This window comes from Rhinopithecus roxellana, chromosome 16 (genome assembly GCF_007565055.1).
Source record: "Rhinopithecus roxellana isolate Shanxi Qingling chromosome 16, ASM756505v1, whole genome shotgun sequence".
Lineage (NCBI taxonomy): Eukaryota > Metazoa > Chordata > Mammalia > Primates > Cercopithecidae > Rhinopithecus > Rhinopithecus roxellana.
In genome coordinates, this window is record NC_044564.1 from 54,451,667 (window position 1) to 54,471,718 (window position 20,052).

The 20,052-nt window shown below is 34.4% G+C and overlaps 1 protein-coding gene across 10 annotated transcripts in view; it reads right to left on the minus strand.

Moving 5' to 3' along the window:
* RFX3 (regulatory factor X3) overlaps positions 1-20,052 on the minus strand; it is a 325,429-nt gene that overhangs the window by 50,002 nt on the left and 255,375 nt on the right. For all 10 annotated transcript variants that reach the window (XM_010389306.2, XM_030919590.1, XM_010389299.2 and 7 more), the window contains 6 exons: positions 15,323-15,444; positions 13,463-13,575; positions 8,797-8,912; positions 8,165-8,319; positions 4,068-4,165; positions 870-1,019 (listed from right to left, as the gene is read on the minus strand). In XM_010389306.2, the coding sequence (XP_010387608.1) occupies positions 870-1,019; positions 4,068-4,165; positions 8,165-8,319; positions 8,797-8,912; positions 13,463-13,575; positions 15,323-15,444 (754 nt within the window). The remainder of the gene's footprint in view (positions 1-869; positions 1,020-4,067; positions 4,166-8,164; positions 8,320-8,796; positions 8,913-13,462; positions 13,576-15,322; positions 15,445-20,052) is intronic.

Below are 20,052 nucleotides of genomic sequence, written 5' to 3' on the forward strand. Positions count from 1 at the left end.
CATATATGATTTGCAAAAATCTTCTCACATTCTGTGGGTTGTCATTTCGTGTTCTCAATGGTCTCTTTTGAAACCCCAAAGTTTTAAATGTTGATTACGTACAGTTTATGTATTTTTCCTTTTGTTGCTTATGCTTTTGGTAGACAATGATATTGTTTTTATAGGGTAACATTTAGATTCATTACTTTAGAACCAGAAATAAAGTATTAACTGATACTGAAATTCTATAATACTGTTTCTAACTCAGCTTTCAAAGTGTACTTTAAAGTACAAGTGGGTAACGTGATCACAAGGTTAAACAATATTTTTCATTTGAACTATCACAATAGCCGAACTTACTGCCTATTATTCTTTTTAAGTGAATAAATATTTACTAGGCAGCTATAGTAAACTCTGAAATAGAATTGTTCTTAGTTCTTTCAAGGAGGGGCACTAAAATAGAAATATCTCTACATGTCATGGTACAAATTATTAAATATATAAACAATAATCTAAGATAGGTGTTATAAGGTGGGGAAAATGAAGCCTACAGTAGTTAAGTAACTTGCCCAAGATCCCACAGCTAGTACATGAAAGAGTTTAACTTCTTGCCTGTCTTACTTCAATGACTGTGACCTTTATTACTCTACTAACTATTCAGCAAACACTGGTGATATGTTGTCTTTTAGGACTGTAAATGTGAGCTTACTTTAATCACAAACATGGGAGCGGTATAGCTGTATCTGGGTCAAACTTCTCTCTTTCAGGAAACTGTGAATATAGATGCTGCTGGTATACAGATGAGACTTTGAAAAGAAATTTGATGATCCTAATTAAGAAGAACTGGGTATCTTGCCTTAAGAGACATACTTTGCAAGGAAATAGAGTACCTGGACATTGGCAAAGTCGACACGGTTGAGGTCATTAAGCATCTGGTTGATTTGGGAAGTGTTCTGAAGCACTGCACGAGCTGCCTGGGCCAGGTGATTGAGCGACGTGTATCTTCGCAGAGTCTGGGCAAAGGCACTTACAGCGGCAACCTATAAAGCAATACAATTAAGTTGGGATTCTGTTTTCTCCAGTAAAACAAACCACTGCAATCTTCAAATCTTTTTTCCCTTGCCAAATTTTAAATGCTTGCTTCTGACACTTCTTTAAAATTCATTTGGTGAGAAAGTTTACTTGTAAATTATAGCATTTAAATCTCTAAACCAAGTATTATTTTCCTTTTGAGTAGGTTGAGGTCAAGACTAAAACAAACTCCCACATTCTTTGACATCTGAGTGTAGCATTAATTAAATCAGTCTTGCAAGTAACTTCTTATCCATGGTAAGCAGGAAAAATGTTGGTTTTCATTTCTTTTCTTACTGCTCTTTGGACAGTCAAGTACAAAGTAGGCAAATTTTAAAAGTAGGGATGTGCAGTTTGGCTTTTCAAATAAAAAGAGATCTGGACATTCCTATTCTAAACTGACTTTAAAAATGCATGTCAGAGCATTACCATTCAGATTTATTCTTACTACCTTTATTTTATAGAAACGAGTAATTTTGAGGTGAAATTACCAGAGGCAAATGACCAGAATAACCCTTTTTCAGAATTACAGTTTCTTTAAAAGGGCTATGCAGGAAGTTTCTATTTGTCTCTCAAAATCTACTTTCCATTTTTCTTCATCTTGAAGATTGATCTGAATGGACCACATTAACCTTCCCCCTTGTTCTCTGGCTTCCACTTGGGTTTGACCAATGACAGGCACTGTCAGGAGACAGAAGGATGGGAAGAAAGAGTGGTTACCATGGTACCTATTCACTACAACCTCTGCTTGCTGCCTGTTAAGAGTGGAGCCTGCTTTCCTTTTCTAATGTTACCACAGTCCTGAGGGAAAGAGTGGATTTCCTAATGCCATAGCTTTTACCTCTCACCCCTTCATTCCTAGGGATGGTTAGGATTCTCACTATTGCTAGCCCTGGGATGCTTTACTATTCCTCCTTGGTTTTATCAACTTTGTTCATACCTTTGGAAATAAGCTCTTCTTAAACTCTCTTAGATTATTCCCACCTTTGGGTGCACGATTTGTTTCCTGTTCACACCCTGAATAAAGCAGTTTTTTTGAAAGATAGCAAAGATAATGCAAAAAGTCTACATAAAGTCTACATTATCTCATGGAAATTTGTTATGTGCACAATACAGATCTAATGATTTTAATCTTTTAAAAATATATTTTAAAAATGGACATATTTACAGGAATGTATAATATTGCACTCAATCACTTATATGGGTATATAAGGTGCGAGTAGTTGAATGATCTATTGGGAGTGGTAGAGGGTGTTCACAGGGAACAGGATGCTCTATCCTGACAGTGAGATGTTTGAGGACTATTTGGAACTTGGGGGGAAGCTCACACATCCCCCAAAAAGAATCTTATTCCATTTTTGTGGTTTAAATTAATCTAGTATATACTATGTGCCAGGCTCTGGATTAAGTGCCTTACATATATTACCCTATTCAAATCTCATAACTATCTTATTAGACACATATGATTTAAAGAAGATAAGTAGCTTGCTCAAGGTTGCAAAGAAACTCCATTAGTGATGGGAATTGACCTGGGCATGTTGATTCCAAAAGCCACAGAAGTTGGAATGCTGTTTTCTCTGTCAGGGTAAATTATCTCTGTTAATTGAATGCGGAGAGGAAAAGAGACTGCATATCAGTGAAACCAGAAGAACAGACGGCACCCTCTACTGTGGTGAATCATTCAAGCAAACTCTGGAGGTCAATGAGATGGCCAATGTTGCAAATGGATTGTTATCACATTCACTTCGACAACACTGGGAAGGGAAGTGCTTTTAGCTGTTTGAGGCATTGTTATAAATGTGACTGAAAGTTGAAAGGATTCCTCGATCATAATCAAACACCACCTTCTTTTTTGCACACCTCAATGTGGTACTTTACAACAGCACTGCCAAAGAGAACTATCTGCAATGATGGACATGCTCTACATATATGCTGCCTAACATGGTAGCCAGCAGCCAGAGGAGGCTACTGAGCATTTGAAATGTAACAAGTGTGACTAAGGAGCTAAATTTTTCATTTCACTTAATTTAAAATTCTAATTTAAATAGCCACGAGGCTGGCCCTACTTGATAGCCACATGTGGCTGGCCCTACTGTGACAGCGCAGTTCTAGAGGAACAATCTAATATGGGCATATCAATGAAATGCTGCCTTCTATATATGTTTTAGAGAGATAAAGTTTTATTGCAAACGTTAAGCCCAAGTGAACGAACTGGAGGCTACTTATGTTCCCACAGAGGTTTATCAGCTAAAATAACTTCAACTGACCAACTCTGCCCCCAGATTCAAAGGCAAAGTATATTGCTGGAGTCTGATAGTAAATACAGTCATTGACAAGAAGCCACAAATGTGATTTCTGGTACCAAAATTTACATAAAATCTAGGATTAGTCCAATCTTGCTATGGGGATATGTTCACAGATTAACTGAAAGTAACATGGCTAGTAGGAGACAAAGTAGAGACTAAAATTTATATCTCTAGCTAAATAATCCACATTCCTGAGATATATTATGAGTTAATTGTTCACTTGATTCACAAAAGCATCCTCCAGTGTTTAGAAAAACACCAAAACATCCTGAAAAAGCAAAACAATATTAATTTCTATGAACTTTTCAGGATAAGTACAGTAAGAAATTTTAGAAAGAGAAAATTCCTTCAAATGAAAACTATTTGAATATTCTAGGCTATTATTTTAATATCTGAAATTACATAGTTTATATCTTTCTTATATATATAATTTAGAATATATACATCCAATATATTGTTTAGAAAGGGCTTGTAAATGCACCACACTTGAAATGCTTCCCTATTCTCTTTGAAAGGAACATTGCCAAACATCTCTTGTGCAAGTTCTTTATTACATGGGTATAAAATACAAATATAAAAATCAGTTTTAAAAGATGATGTATGTTATAACCTTAACATTTTACATAATACCGTTTGACAGGATAGATGTAAAGTTCACAGTTCAGAATAATTTCCTAAACACAAAAGAAAAAGCAAGGACATAAAGTATACCTTGGTTTGTATCATTCTCTGTGGAATATTGTTCATGGCATTGGAAAGCCAACCTTCAAGGCTTTTTGCAAAATTTCGAATGGCTTGGGTCAAGGCACCTAAACATTAAAGAATAAAAGCAGAATAAAAAAGGTATGAAAGAATATTAATTTTTGTGCTAGAATATAAGAAAATGCTCGTACACAATATCTGATATAGCACAGAACTCATATTGTCCTCATTGATAAAACTTTATTTAACATTATTGTTAATTTTTAAAGCATCCAAGAATTATATTTTCGGCTTTTTCCTTTAAAGTTATTTTGTTCCCGGATACTTGTGACACTTTTTAGGGAAAAAAAGGATTCAAACATTTTTGCTTACAGCAACATATACCAGTTGTGAATATACTTATAGAATATTCTTGCTTGGAAAAAACACTCCTTTCATTAACAGTTTTGTGCTAAAGATTATGTATTTTCTTTAAAATTCTTCATCTTGTTCTTTCAAGCTCTTAATCTATTTCCATTTCTTTTATTAAAAAGAAAAATAATGCAAAGCTTTCTCTGTTTCTCTATGCATCTATTTACTTAGAATCTATGAATTGGAGTAATTCTCTCTCATCCTTGTTGAAAAGGTAAAAATTAAAATTGAATTGAAATTTTTGGGCAATTATTTTCCATTTCATTTGGCAGGTAGAGATAAAAGATCAGTATGATAAAATTGCTGTTAGGGAAACCTACATTCTTAAGATAGTCCTAAAATAGCTCATTCTGTATTCTTGACATATCTGTTAAAACCTGAAATAGGGATAGGTCCCATGACAGAAGATTTGATGGTGGTCATAAAATAATTAGAAGCATCTTCAGTTATCAGTGATGACTATGACTATTTTATAAGAAAAAATCTGCTTACTGAGATTGCTATATAGTAGGAGACAGAATACTTTTCTTGTTCAACAAGTAATTCAGTTAATAGTATTTTACTTCCTCTGGGCTCAAGGCTCCATAGTAGTATAGAGGACAATTATAGACATTTAATAGATAAGTGCCTGAAGCACCCACAACATAAAATTCATATTTGTAGGTTCTCTATAATGGGGTAGGTATCAAAACATGCTACTATAAGAAACAGAGTTATATTTTGGGCCAAGGTCCCCAAGAATATTAATGTTACTGATGGGCTTAAATTCCTTGGTTTTTCTTTCTGTGTTCAAATGAGTCTGACATGATTCTCGATGCTTCTGTTAAAACCAGGTTTTACAAATAATTTCACTTACTCAAGTTATTTGCAAACAATATAAATTTTACTATTTCAATAATAAAGACAACCAAATGCATTTTTAAGAGATTTGTTTAACTGTTCAAAACGGGAGAGACAAGATTGGAATGGGCTAACTTTTGGTTAGGAAAAACACTCAAGCAGTGCAGATCCGTAACCACAAGGATCATCTACTGGAAACACTGAATTGGAAATTTCTTGAGAACCAATCTTTTGAAACCTTCAAAGCTTCCCACATTAGCCAAAAAAGGAAAAAAGAAAGAAAAATATTTTTCTGTTGTATTATGTGCTAGAACCATGGAGGGCAGGCATGAATGGAAATGAAAAAGAGTGAAAAAAAATTAATAATCCCTTTTGAAACAGTAAAATTTTTTTCAAGGTTCATTTTGGCAATCTGCATTTTCCATTTTTCCTACAATTAGTGTACAATAATTATTTAATCTGAAAAATAACCCCCAAATCTATAAATGTTACTTTAAAAATATTTATTATGGGCCTTGTTTTATCTAGATAAATTTAATGCAAGGGTGATTAAATAAGAAAATATATATTTTGCATTTTAAATAATTGTGAATTTTTACTTTTTCTACTAAATGATATCTGGGCCACCTTTGGTTATACTTGTAATTGTATATTTAAGTGTTACCCATTGAGTGCTCATACAATTAACGTTTTTTCATTTTCAAATAAATGTATTTTAGAATATAGTAGCTTCAAGCTGACATTAAATTAGTGTGATGTGCAGACTTTTTTTTAGCTAAAAAAAGAAATCCCATCTGGACAGAAAATGGTAGAGTGAAGTGCTAGTAGCCAGGAAAATACAATTTTTAAAAATAAAATTAAGTTTGCTCTCTCTATAGGGATTCATGTATGTACAAAATTGTGCAGATTGACTCTGACAACTTTCAAAGGCTCATGAATGGATGGTTTGGAATTTAAATTCTATTCCAAAGCTGACTTGTCTAAACCTGCTCAAGATTAATATTAAAATGCATACAACCAGAAAACAGCTATCTAAGTTGTATTTTAAGCTTTATTTTGTTACACCTCATTGTAGAATGGGAATTAAATTTCCAAATTTCCTTGGTAGGATGGTATATCAATGCATCTTATAATTTCAGAGAGAGTATAAAACTATTTGGGCATCTGCTTAATTTAGAGACAAGCTATTTGACAGAATAAACTGGTTTTAAAAACCAAAATTTGCAAGACAAAGGTCAGTGTATTGTGTACTTAAAATTACGAGCTTGAATTAAACTCAAATTGATACAAGATTTAAAATAGAGAACTGTTAAACTCACAAGTTAAAGTCTTATGGCGCTGTTATAGAAGCAAAAGATATTAGAACTGTTTAATGAATACTGATGTTGCTGATTTGCCTCAAAAAAGAAAGTACTTGCTGGCATCCCTTCTTTTATCTCATGAGAAAAACTTTATGTTGGTAGTAAGATGTCATAGGCTAATGAGCTACCCTATGCAACTTCTTATAAACATCTCTAGAGATTACCACTCAGAACACAGGGAGCAAGAGAAAAACAAGGAAAATCCGATTCTGGAACATAAATCAGTAGAGAGTTTAGCTAGTGAAACTTTCCATAACACCATTTTTAATCAACCTTTAGTCAGGAAACTTGGTGACAGAGTAGACTATATTAGCAATTTACAAAATTGTGAGATAATGTCAGCTAGGTTTTTTTAAATTTCTTCCTATATAAATTTATGTGTGTTCATTAATATTATCTGGAAATATGTTTAAGCATATATTTTAAGGTGGTCGGGAACATATTAAAGATCTTATACCTTCTACTGCTGTCTATTGTTATTTAGAAAAAAAGAAAGTATAAGCATACAAATGTTAATATCTTCCCCTTTTGTTCTACTAAATTCCTATTTTTGTATTTTCTAGAATAATTTAACACAAATCATCTGTGAATAGCATAAGTACACAGTAGCCAATTTCACGAGCTCTATGCTTGCTTTTACTTTATTAATGTCAATGTAGAGTAGAAACTGTCTCATTTCTTAAAAAGTTAAGGTCACTAGTGTGTCCTCATATAGATGTAGGCATAAAATAGTTTCAGCTGCTTCTAACAGTATCTGTGGTAGCATTTATATCATTGATATTTGCAGAAAATAGCTTTGTTTGCTACAAAGTAGTTTAAAAAGCACCATCACTTAAAAAGATAATCTAACCTATCTATGCAATTCCCATTTTCTTGGTAGTGGGATTACAATGCTTGTGTAGTTACAAAGATTTTTCTCTTAAAATGCCAGTTAACCATTACTGTTAATGGAAACTGCATTTGTAGTTCTTAACACGATGTAGGTGACAAAGTAAATGCTTTTATAATGGAATTCAACTTCAGTGGAAATCAAGATAGATTCACTTCAAATCAAAAGCAACCATGAAGGAGGTTGGCCTAGCAATTACAGGTTTCCATAATTTTGGGCTTTATGAAGGGGACTGTGTCCTTGGGTAGAATAATTTTGACATGGTTGACTGGCCTGCTAGTGTTATTACAATTAGTTTACTTGGGTTGTTACATCTACAGGTTGGCTTTTTTATCAAAAAAAAGAAAAAAAAAAAAAAAAAGGAAGAAAGAAAGAAAAAAAAAGAAAAACAAAAACAAAAGACAGACTGAAAAATAGATCATCTTTTCCCTTTTACTACTGTTTTGCTCTAGGCTGCTTTCACGCAATACTCTGTGTTGCATGTTTTCTATCTGGCATATCTAAATGAAATTAGAATCATTATAGATTGCAATGTCACTTCTCAAAACTTCCTGGGTGGAATGTATGAGAACAAAAGCATCCGTACTCGTCTGCATTTAACTTACTAGGAATAGGTCTAAGGACGTCGGGGATGAGAATCTCCACCAAAGCCTGGTACATCCCATGGTCACAGTTACACATCCATTTCAGGATAGACTCATGTTTGCACAGAGTTATCAGCTTTGCTTTCGGAAGTCGACTTTCTATTTCACTCAGATTGCTGGTGTGAATAAATGTAGCAAATGAATAGATGGCAAATGAGGATAAAAAAGAAAATGGACTTTAAAAATAGTTTAAGTTTACCAAATATTACTGAGGTTAGAACTATACCACCATTGCACTGGTGCCATACAGCTGGCTATATATATAGAGAGAGATAGACAGATATATAAAACACTTCCCCAGAGCTGTCTATGCACATCCGTGTTTTCTGACGGTATGAAAGGCAGATATGATAGTAATTCCATGAGGATGAAATAACTACCACAGTCCCCCAAATCAATACAAATGGGAGCTATATACACACACTGAAACCTCAAGAGAGCAGTTCGTGGTTTATTTCTAGGATGGCCAAAACATCAATCTATTCACTTAATGTCATCAGGTAAGGTTCACAACTGGTATACATATCTCTAATTTATTAGCTGTGACATCTACTCAGCCATGAAAATGAATTGGAAAAGATGTTGATTCTGACCTCGATTCAGTAATGGTAGTGCCATCAGTTGGAGTAGAGGGAGAATAGCGCCAGAATGTTTGCCACAATTTTTCTATCAGGCTAAATTGAAGATTCACAACAACGTCCAATATTGCCTAAAAAACAAAATGGTACCAGTATTACCTTACAATATTACTTATGGGACTGTGTGAGGGCAACCTAACATGACAAGATTTTATATAGTCAAGTTCTCCCTTGGGGTCATAAGTTAACATGGTGAAACCACACTAAATTTTACCAAAGGAAGTGGAAGAAAAACAAAAAACAAAAAACAAAAACTAGCTAGCAAGAAGATAAAGAGGGAAAAAAACTCTTGGAAAATTAAGCAGGATAACATCCTTTTCATAATGTACTCATGCTACCCTCATTTCTACCTCTTTTTCCTTCCAGTTTTCATTCTTACTTTCCTTCCTCTCCAGTTACTTTCTTTCTTTCATTCATTCATTCCTTTACCTACTGCTTTCTTCTGCCTCTACAGTTACTGTCAGCCTACCTATTCTCAGACCTGGAAGGGTATAGAACATAGGTTCAATTTACAGCAGTCCTCTTTGGGCTAGGTAACCACTGGCCATCAAAGTGGGTGGAAGTGAAGGGTGTGGAGTTGCTTTTGTGTGGCAGGTGGAGTTAGGGCTGAACTAGCTTTGTCTAAGGAAGCTGACCACGGGTTCCAGTGTGTTCCCAGGTAAACAGAGGCTGGGGCAGAAACCATGGAGCCAGCAGGCCTTCAGTGGATACTGCCTCTCTGGGTACAGCATTCAACATTAAAGAGAATCCAATCCTATCTCTGTACATCTCCTTTACAGAACAACCTTAAGACTATCTACTTTTCAAACCTCGGAGGCCTCACCTCCTCTTTCTCCTTAATTTAATCTCCTGGAACTATTTCCCAGATGCATCAAAGACATTTTTTTTTTTATGGTGCTTAAATCTATCACTTTCCCTATTAACTGTCAATGATGATACTTAATTTTACCCTGCCATTGCAATTAGTTTGTAAATAAGTCTTCAGGTAAAAGCAGGCATAAAACTAAAGAATAACTTGTTTGTGCCAGGAACACATGATTGTGTGATTATTCTGGGAATTAAAAGACAAAGGTAGTCAGTATAGTGTGATTGATGTCATCACCTTTGAGGCAAAGGTAAAACAGCCCCACAAAGATCTATAAAATTCATGGAAGATAAAAGAAATCGGGGGACAATCTAGAGAGTCTATCAGAGTAATGTATGGAAAAAACAGCAAACCATAACTTCATATTTGTTGAGTTTGGGCCACCTGATAGAGCTGGCCCTATGCATGACACAGAGAATAACTGATATGAAATATGTTCTAAAAGTATAAAATGTTGCAAGTAGTTAAATATTGAAAATGAAGATAGGGAGACAAATTAATTAACATAGTCCTCAGTAACAATAAAAATGCAAAATGCAAGTCCTGAAAATAAAGGGCATGTAGATGTCCCTCATCCCAGCAAAGATCAAAATATTCTCAAGCAGCAAATTTCTTAACTGCTTTCTCAATTGTAGCTTAGGCACATTCCAAGAGACATCTCTAAAAGTGTGAGGCAACTATTAATACCTTATACATAATACCTTACATAGTTCTATAGAGATTGCTGTAAGAACACTTTTAACCTACATTAAAATTAAAAAGTGTTTCAGCAACTTGTATAAAAAGTTAACTTGTTCCTTATATAAGAAACTAGTGATACAAAAATATCTTTGATAAACAAATTGTGAGAATTCCCAATAATAGGCAAAGTAGGTATATTAATCTTTCTTTAAAAATATGTACTGTAGGAAATGTGAAATATAATCAGTGTATCTTAAATTCAGTATCTCTTCAAATTAAATAATCTCAAATAACTCTTTCAAAAAAGACATTCATAACAGCTTCATTTGAGGCAGTTTTACACATGAATAAAACATTTTATCATTTGTCCACCTACTTTCAAATATGTTCAGACTAAAATATATAGGCAAATATAAATTAAAATAATCCATATTCTACTGGCTTAGGGCAAATGACTATGGGACTAAATATGAGATTCAGGCAGCTGTATTTCAAAAGTTTTTTCATATTTATTCAAAATGAATATTTATTAACAGGAAAAAATAATTAGAATTTTTCTTTTTTATATATGCAGCTCAGCCCTGTGAGAGAGATGGCATAAACACTGGTAATTCTGAAATAAATGGGGATCATTCTGTGGACTGCCATTTTCCACACAGATTATAATACATGCCCCTATTTCTTCGTATAAAGTATATTTATTTTTGAAAATGGTATGTTAATAAAAATCTTATAATCCAAAGGCTCTTTCAACCTTATTCAGGCGAGTTTGTCACTTAGAATAATCTTATTGTATGTTTTGTAGCAATGTAAATGATTATGCTCCAACTTACATTTTGAATAAATAGGAGAAATTTTAAAAAATCCATTATAGGTTGGGTGTGGTGGCTCATGCCTGTAATCCCAGCAATTTTGGGAGGCTGAGGCGGGTGGATCACTTGAGGTCAGGAGTTCAAAATCAGCCTGGCCAACACAGTGAAACCCCATCTTTACTAAAAATACACAAAGTTAGTGGGGCGTGGGGGTGCATGCCTGTAATCCCAGCTACTGGGGAGGCTGAGGCAGGAGAATCGCTTGAACCCAGGAGGTGGTGGTTACAGCAAGCTGAGACTGCACTACTGCACTCCAGCCTGGGTGACAGAGAGGGACTGTCTCAAAAAAAAAAAAAAAAAAAAAATCCATATAGGCTGATTTGCTTAAAGCGAGGTTCACTTGAACACGCAGGAATGAGAAATTGTTTAGAGAATCTTTATACAAATCTTTATTGAATAAGATGACAGATGTAGAAAGAAATAACTCTTTTCTATATACATAAGGAAAATCCAGAACTTCTCTAATATGGGTAAAAGCATAGTAGTCAAAGGAAAATGAATATTAAGTGCTTTCATCATTCCAAGAAATGTTGGGAACTAGTAGGGCACATTGAAGAATACTTCTGGCACATGCTATGTTAATAAGGAGAGAACCTGCCCTCAGTTGTTAATAATCTACTACCCTTGACAAGCACTCAGATTTGCTCTAGCAATTCTTATTTCTGGAGTGGGGGAAAATATCTGTTAATGCTATAAGCTAAGACCTCTTACTGCATACTGCATTATCAGCAGTCAGGAGGACTGCCCAGGAAATCCAAAGGATTATCTTTTACTCCTAAGCAGATCACAAATATCCCTAGAATAAAGCTACTTAAATTCTAAATAGACTCTTCTTTCAAAAGGAGAAGCACTCGAGAAAACTCTTATTATAATCCATTATCCCCTTTTTGCCAGGTGAGCTATGGTACATTAATATGCTGGCATGGAGAGAGTTCTCCTAGATAATGAAGCAAATTCTGATGTGGGATACTCAAAATGAGAGTAGGAGTAGGGCTAGAAAACACCAAAAGGAACCCTAATTAACCACAAAAGTAAAACAAACAAAACTGGAGCCTCAATGATCCCTGCAAAGAACATGTAAGGTGCTCTATTAAACATTTCCAGAAATTATTTTGACAGAAATATACGCATGATATAAAATTCAAAAGATAAAACTGGTCTGTTGAAAAGTTGAGTCTCTCCCCTCTAACTCCCAGTCACCCAGTTTCCTTCACAAAGGTAACCACTGTTAACATTTTCTTGTTTTTCCTCCTTCTGGAAGGAAAAGGAAGACACATACATATATACACATACACATACACCCATGTTATTTTTCACTGAAGTGAAAATATGTACACATAATTTTTTGCATTTGTTTTTTCCTTTAATGTTAAATCTCGAAGTGATCCATTTTGGTATGTTTATAGAGTTTCCTATTCTTTTTGATGGCTGTATAGTATTCTACTCTAAAGACTGTATTAATACCATATTTTATTTATGCAGCTTCCTATTAGATGAAGAAATAATAACCAATCTTTAATTGTAGCCAATCTTTTGCATTTAAAAATAATGCAACAAATGCCCTTGTACGCTTCTCTTGTCACCCATATGTAAGTATTTTTATAGGACAAATATGTAGACATGGAACTGCTACATCAAAGGATTCATATTAGGATAGGCTTAAGAAATAGAGAATAGGCCGGGCGCGGTGGCTCAAGCCTGTAATCCCAGCACTTTGGGAGGCCGAGACGGGCGGATCACGAGGTCAGGAGATCGAGACCATCCTGGCTAACATGGTGAAACCCCGTCTCTACTAAAAATACAAAAAACTAGCCGGGCGACCTGGCGGGCGCCTGTAGTCCCAGCTACTCGGGAGGCTGAGGCAGGAGAATGGCGTGAACCCGGGAGGCGGAGCTTGCAGTGAGCTGAGATCCGGCCACTGCACTCCAGCCTGGGCGACAGAGCGAGACTCCGTCTCAAAAAAAAAAAAAAAAAAAAAAAAAAAAGAAATAGAGAATAAAATTTATTCTCAATTTTCTGCATGTCTCATCTCTCCACTCTGAGACCAGAAAGAAGAAAAATGAATTTGTTAGTGCTAAAAGATATGCTCAAAAGAATTAGTGCTAAGTTCGTCTGTCCTTTAGGAATAAGCTTGATTATTTTATTTTAGCAAGTTGTCTGCCAAAACCTAGCATGTGTTTATACTACATTTGAAAAGACTTACCTCACAGTGCTCTCTATAAAGACTCTGCAGTGACTTGATATCCTCAAAGGTAGTACCATCTGGCAGAGAAGAGATTTCAACTTCTCCAAACTCTGGAAGTGCTCGAGATGCATCTGTTACCATGACAACAGAACAGAAAAAAGCTATTGTGGATGGTGCCAATTACAGATTAATGAGGGAAAATTTAAGAAGACCAAAAAGAAAAACAAATTTTAAAGGTCAGGGGTCCAGAGAGCAAGGACTTTTTATATTAATATTTTACAAGTAAAACTAAACACCATCATCAGCACAAAATATAAAAAACTAAAGGGAACACGTAAGAATTTTCTAGCAACAAAATCTGCACTACAATTGTACTGCAAATAGTATACTGCATATCACAGTTTCTCTCAACACAAGGCCCCTATTAAAAGAAAAGTATCTCGAGTTTGCTAGCACCTATTTTAGATATTTTTATTATGTTACTTAGTTACATAAAAAAACTAGCTTTAAAATCATTATGTTCTTAACTGTTATAGAGTCATAAACCTAAAGAGCTACAAAGTGGATACAAAGAAAACTACAAAAATAACATACAACTTAACAACATTAATTTGATGTGATGGATGATGCTCTTGTCCTATAACTAAGTTATGTCTTGCAACAAGGATCAGTATTGACTGCTGCAGCACAGGATCTTTTGGTTCTGACAGGTCTATACCATCATGTGCTTTGTAGTGGCTGCTTCTCCCATTACTCTTCTATGCACAAATGACTGTGAAACTTTCCTCCACACAGAATACAGGGACATGATCTAGGCTTCCTCTTGTGAGGGAGGCATAATTTACATAGTAAGTCTCTCTCTGTTCTTTTCTTATTAGCTCTGGACAATTAATGTAAGACATTTTGGTGCCTGTCTTATCATAAATCCAGGTACAAATATGGAAACTAAAATTGCAGAACAGTATTTAGTTCTAGTTTTCTAAGTAATCCAGAATATTCTTAGTTTTTAAGATGATAATTGAAGTGAAATCACAAAATAAAATACTTGTTGAATGACCAAGGGTCCCCAAGAATATAACCTGAGGACTTCAGTCTGAGAAATGCTGCCATGATGTTTTCAACTTCAGTAATGATTCCAATCTGAGAGTCTATTTTAGTTATCTTTGTCAGAAAGTGCACATAGACACATATACACACACACAGACACATACACACAGTCACTCTCTGATAGCTTCTACTTATCTTGACCTGTTATATGGAAAATATGCATGTTCATCTCTAGAAGAGTTGTCAATTAAATTAAAGTGCCACTTTTTTGCCCCTTTGGCTATGGCAAAAATATGAAAACTATGCAAGTTTTTCTTCCTAACTCTTTCAATAACAAGAAACATGTATTCCATCTTTAAATTACAAAAAATTACAAAAAGAAAGTACTGTGATTAATTTAAATGAATAAATTACTTTTAAAAAGTTTATAAAAATTTTTTTTCTAATCTGAGCCTGTGCATATGTAACTTTATACATAAGAAATGAGAATTCTTTTTGGCACTTGAAGTTACTACTGAAAGTAAACAAGATAATTTTGATCACAAAAGCCAATTAATACAAATTCTGGAAAACAGTTTCATAGCAATGAGTCTTTAATTCATATGCATAAAAGTCCTATATTGCTTGAGATTTTTAAAAATAAGCTCTAATAAACACGAAAGGCAGACATGAACTAGGACTGTTATACATATGATGTGCATAATTTTGGCACCAAAAAAATCTTTCTATGTCATTGACACCTATAATAGACATTGCACTTGGAGAAAACACTACTATTGTTCTCTTTTCAAAATCCTAGTAGCAACTAATATGCATTACACCTTAACATACCTAAAAACTGTTGATGATGTTGGCTTTGGGCAATTACAGTTTGCTCAACAGATGTGCCTGTCTGTTGACCACTTCCTGTGAAACCATCTGCAACCCCATCCACTTTCTGCATAGGCTTGTACCTAAAAATATTAGATGGAAAAAAACAAATAAACCAAATTATTCCTTGCTTTTTTGTACTACCCGAAACTCCCAAAGCATTCAGTTTCATACTATCTTCTTTAATGTCTCATGATAGTTGTAGGATTTTTTTTTCCTTGATAATCTCATAAAATTAGAATGCAATATTTTTTTTTCAATTGTGAAAAGAAAAAAGGGGGAAAGGGGTGCATGGAGGGTACCCATTTTTGGAAATCCAGAAATTTACCTAAGAATGAAAGAATTATAAGGTATTTCTTTGGACAGCAGGAGCAAAGATGTCCATGATTAAGTTTTAATACACCGCTTGAAAGTAACTTTTAATGGCCAATGGATATATTGGAACTTTAATCTGAACAATGATCTAGGAGCTCAGGCCTGAGAAATGTTGATGAATGGCTTTCAATTAGATAATATCTCTAAAACATGATCAGCCTACAAATCCTATCATATTGTTTTTCATATTTCCTAGAACCCTTCGTGCATCTCAACACATTTATCTCCATGACACTTATCAACATCCTCAAATACAAAGGCCATAAGCATCATTTTGTAGTAAAACATATGCAAGAATCCATCTACAAACAGAGTTTATCAAATTAAAATGAAGAATCAAAGTCAGCTAAAGTTATGTATCTTTAGATCCTAGTCACACGAACATACGAACTTATGTACTTTCCATACAGCTAAGAGAGAAAAAATGTGCTTCAGTGTCATGGAGAAGAAGGAAGATGTCTTGGAAAAGAAGTATCATACAACCAAAAAAAAAAAAAAAACACCTGGCCAAGTCTCCTAGGATAAGCAAAACAAAATAAGTAAACAGCAACTATAATTTCTTCTTTTTCTCTGATTCCACTTATTTTTCTTCATTTCAGAAATTTGGAAATAACAGAAAAGTATAAGAAAAAATTAAAATCTAAAATAAACTTACTATCTAGAGATAACATTCACATTATGCTGTCTGGCCTCCCATTCTTTTTTTTCCCCTATTTCTAATTATATTTACAAACAAAATAAACTAATGTTCTCACCATCCAGACACTTGACCCCTACACTGATAATATAATTCAACTGCATCATTAATATGAAGTTACTATGAATAACAATGCCCCTAATATATGAACAGGACATACTCAAAGACGCCTGCATGCTGACACCAGATATGAAGTGACTGAACCCAGTAGAACATCATACAAACTAATGCTCAGCTTACCTTAGGAAATGAATCAATCTTGGATGTTATCAATTACAACTCAGATAAATGAAACTTTCAAAAAATTGCCAAATCTCTCATAATGACATTTACATTTATTTCTTATGTGACAATATCTTACAAATAACTATGAAAAACAAAAAATAAAGTCAGAGCGGGAAGAGACTGGAAATCAGTACAGCACTCTTCATCCTTATGAATATAATTTTAGTGATGACTCCTCATTACCAAAAAATTGATTGCTGTTTTCTAATGAGAGAAAAGAACTCAGGCCTAATCTTTTATTTAATAGAAAAACCTTCTGGGAGGTGCTTTACAACTGGGGCCATATCCAAAGATAACAGAAGAGTTAGTGTTGTGATGTGCTATATGTCTTGTTTATAAAAAATTTAACGTTTTTCTGATTTTTTTTCCTCCTTAAAGAATCATCTTTGAGAAACAAAGAAACTTTATGAAGCAAGCACTTTGTATACATGTACGGTAGAGCAGTTGCTAACCATTCTGTTGTAGCAGACTTGAATGATTTTAAACCTTATTTTGTTCAGGAAAGTTTCTTGTCCTTATTGATTCATTCCAAGTTTCAACTGATTTTAGCTTCACCTTTTCAGCTGTGGAATTGTATCTCATTAATAAAATAGCCTAAAATTGTTTAACCATGTTTCTTCATTTAAATTAATGGAATTTGGGATTCATTGAGCTTAAATAAAAGTGGTTAAAGGAATTTGAATTATTAATATTTACCCTGGAGAAGGAAAAAATGAAAATAATTCCAATAGACTTCAATTACATTAAGTTTTAATACAGGATTGTAAATTTATTACAAGACTTTGCCCAGTTATGCTTTGCCCCACATTTCTTTGTCCTACACAGCATTTAACATACTACAGATGCTTAATAGGCACAAATATCAAGGGCAAATGGAATTTAACTATAAAAGAAAATGACTTATATTCCACTTAGACTAAGTTTTCAAAAGACAGATGTTACATCACAATGTAACTGCACACAATGCTTAGGAAGACTATAGCCTACAAGCAAGATTGTCTGCTTCCTTAGGAAGATGGAGACAGCTGTTAGTATTGCAAATGGAAGTTCCTAATGAAAGGAGAGATTATATTTTTAATAAGGAATCAAAATCATGATGCATCATAATTAACATATGATTATATTTAATGATACTGAGTGGGAAACACTAATTAGAGATAAACTATATTATGTGGGAGATGAAAAATGCATCAAGATCAACTTTCAGGGGAAAAAAGGAGGTAAGTTGGTAAATTCTGGAGAAACTATGCAGGTCAGTACTTAGGAAAAGATTTTATAATACACAGTAGAAATAAAGAAAAACAAAGAAAATATATTAGAACTTGGAAATGAGTGTTTTCATTCTAACCACAAGAGTAAGGGTAGCAAGATGAACAGTGGATTGAAAGATGGACAAAGATTGAGCAAAGACACACTATGTGCATCCATTCTTGGCTGCTTGGCTACAGGACTTCTGCAAGCCAGAAGCATATGTTATGCCTCCTGGGAAAAGGTCGAGGGACAAAGTTTAGGATGGGTTTGTGCCATAAAGAATGACATCAAGAAGGTACTATGGAATACAGCTCATGTACAAGAGGGCTAATGTGGGCCTGTAAGTATGAGAGAGCTTCCAGGTAGTGCTAACTTTTGCTTTTCCTGCTTTAAGTAATGAATCATGTAGTGGTATTTCTGGCAATGGCTTAGAACTTAGAAAAAATCCCCAGAAACCAGAAATAATGGATTGAGAAAGCCTAGATCCTCATTTTCTTTCTTTCTTTTTTTTTTTTGAGACGGAGTCTCGCTCTGTCACCCAGGCTGGAGTGCTGTGGCCAGATCTCAGCTCACTGCAAGCTCCGCCTCCCGGGTTCACGCCATTCTCCTGTCTCAGCCTCCCGGGTAGCTAGGACTACAGGCGCCGCCAGGTCGCCCGGCTAGTTTTTTGTAGTTTTTAGTAGAGACGGGGATCTCCTGACCTCGTGATCCGCCCGTCTCGGCCTCCCAAAGTGCTGGGATTACAGGCTTGAGCCACCGCGCCCGGCCTATAGATCCTCATTTTCATGGTACCCTAACTAAGGAAAATATCCTATCCCTACCCTCACCTCAGAATTTTGTGTCTTCCCAAAGAAGGAGGGAGTGTAACAGGAAGTCAAGAACAATTACATTAAAAATAGGCTGAACAAATACCAGTAGCAAGTGATTCTTCTCAGAAACAGTGGTTGTAGATTATATATCACTGGTTTTGAACTCTAAGTGCATATCAGTATCTAGGTAGTTTTTCAAAACATTCAGGTGCCTAGGCTCACCCTAGACCCACCCCCAAAATATTTGAGAGTGGAGCTTAGGAACTGGTTATTCTAACAAGTCTCTAAGGTATTTCTTAAGTAGGTTGTACAGCCCTAGTCCATAGGAGCCTGTTGGTCCCAAACAGATTCCTTCAGCCCAATGTTGTAGAAATACATAAAAAAAATTAAAAAAAAAAAAAAAACACATCATTTTAAATAAAATAAGTCATCAATTTTTAATTTTTCTCAATAAACTATATTTGGAATGTACAATAAATATATATGAATGAATAAATGTTTAAGGTAACATGCTTGATTTTATCATATCATCAACTGATTTTGTATATATATCAAATCAATTTAACAAATATTTATTGAGCACATACTGTATTATGGGTAGGCCACTATAGGCACATGGTTTTTAAAATGCTGGGTATAACAATAATTTTTCCAAGATGTCTTTTACATTCTATTGGCTCACATAGTAATTCTACATTATGTTAACCTTGGTTGAATTTCAACTGACATTTTAGCATTGAAACATGACTTGTAGATTTTCTGACTCTCTATACTCTTCATAAAATAATCACCATAAACTTTATCAAATCTACCGTATGTGGAGAATAATAAATTAAAAAAACAGGTGAGCTTTCTGTTGGGAAAAAAAAAAAAAAAGCCAAACAAAAAACCCTTTCTGTTGAATCCTTTAAAACTACTGAATTTTTTAATATTTAAGAGTATTTTCCTCCCTTTACTTCCATTTACTTTACAAATTAATTATTTTTAGATTCGGTTTTCCCAGAGTAAACTCTTAGTACTCTTGCATTGTGTGTGCTCTGAGAAAGACCTGTGCTTTATCAAATAATGAAACAGCTCCTGGTTTCAAAATTAGTAAGAGGCAAATGATAATTTTAACAGCTTGCAACTCTATGGGCAATCAGTGCTAAAGTTGTTAATGATTAAGAAATAAAAGAAACTCTAATGCTTTAATAGCTGACTGAATGCATAAAACCTGTCACTAACACAGAAAAATTAGAAAATAATTAGGAGTCTTCCTCCATGGGGTTAGTCAT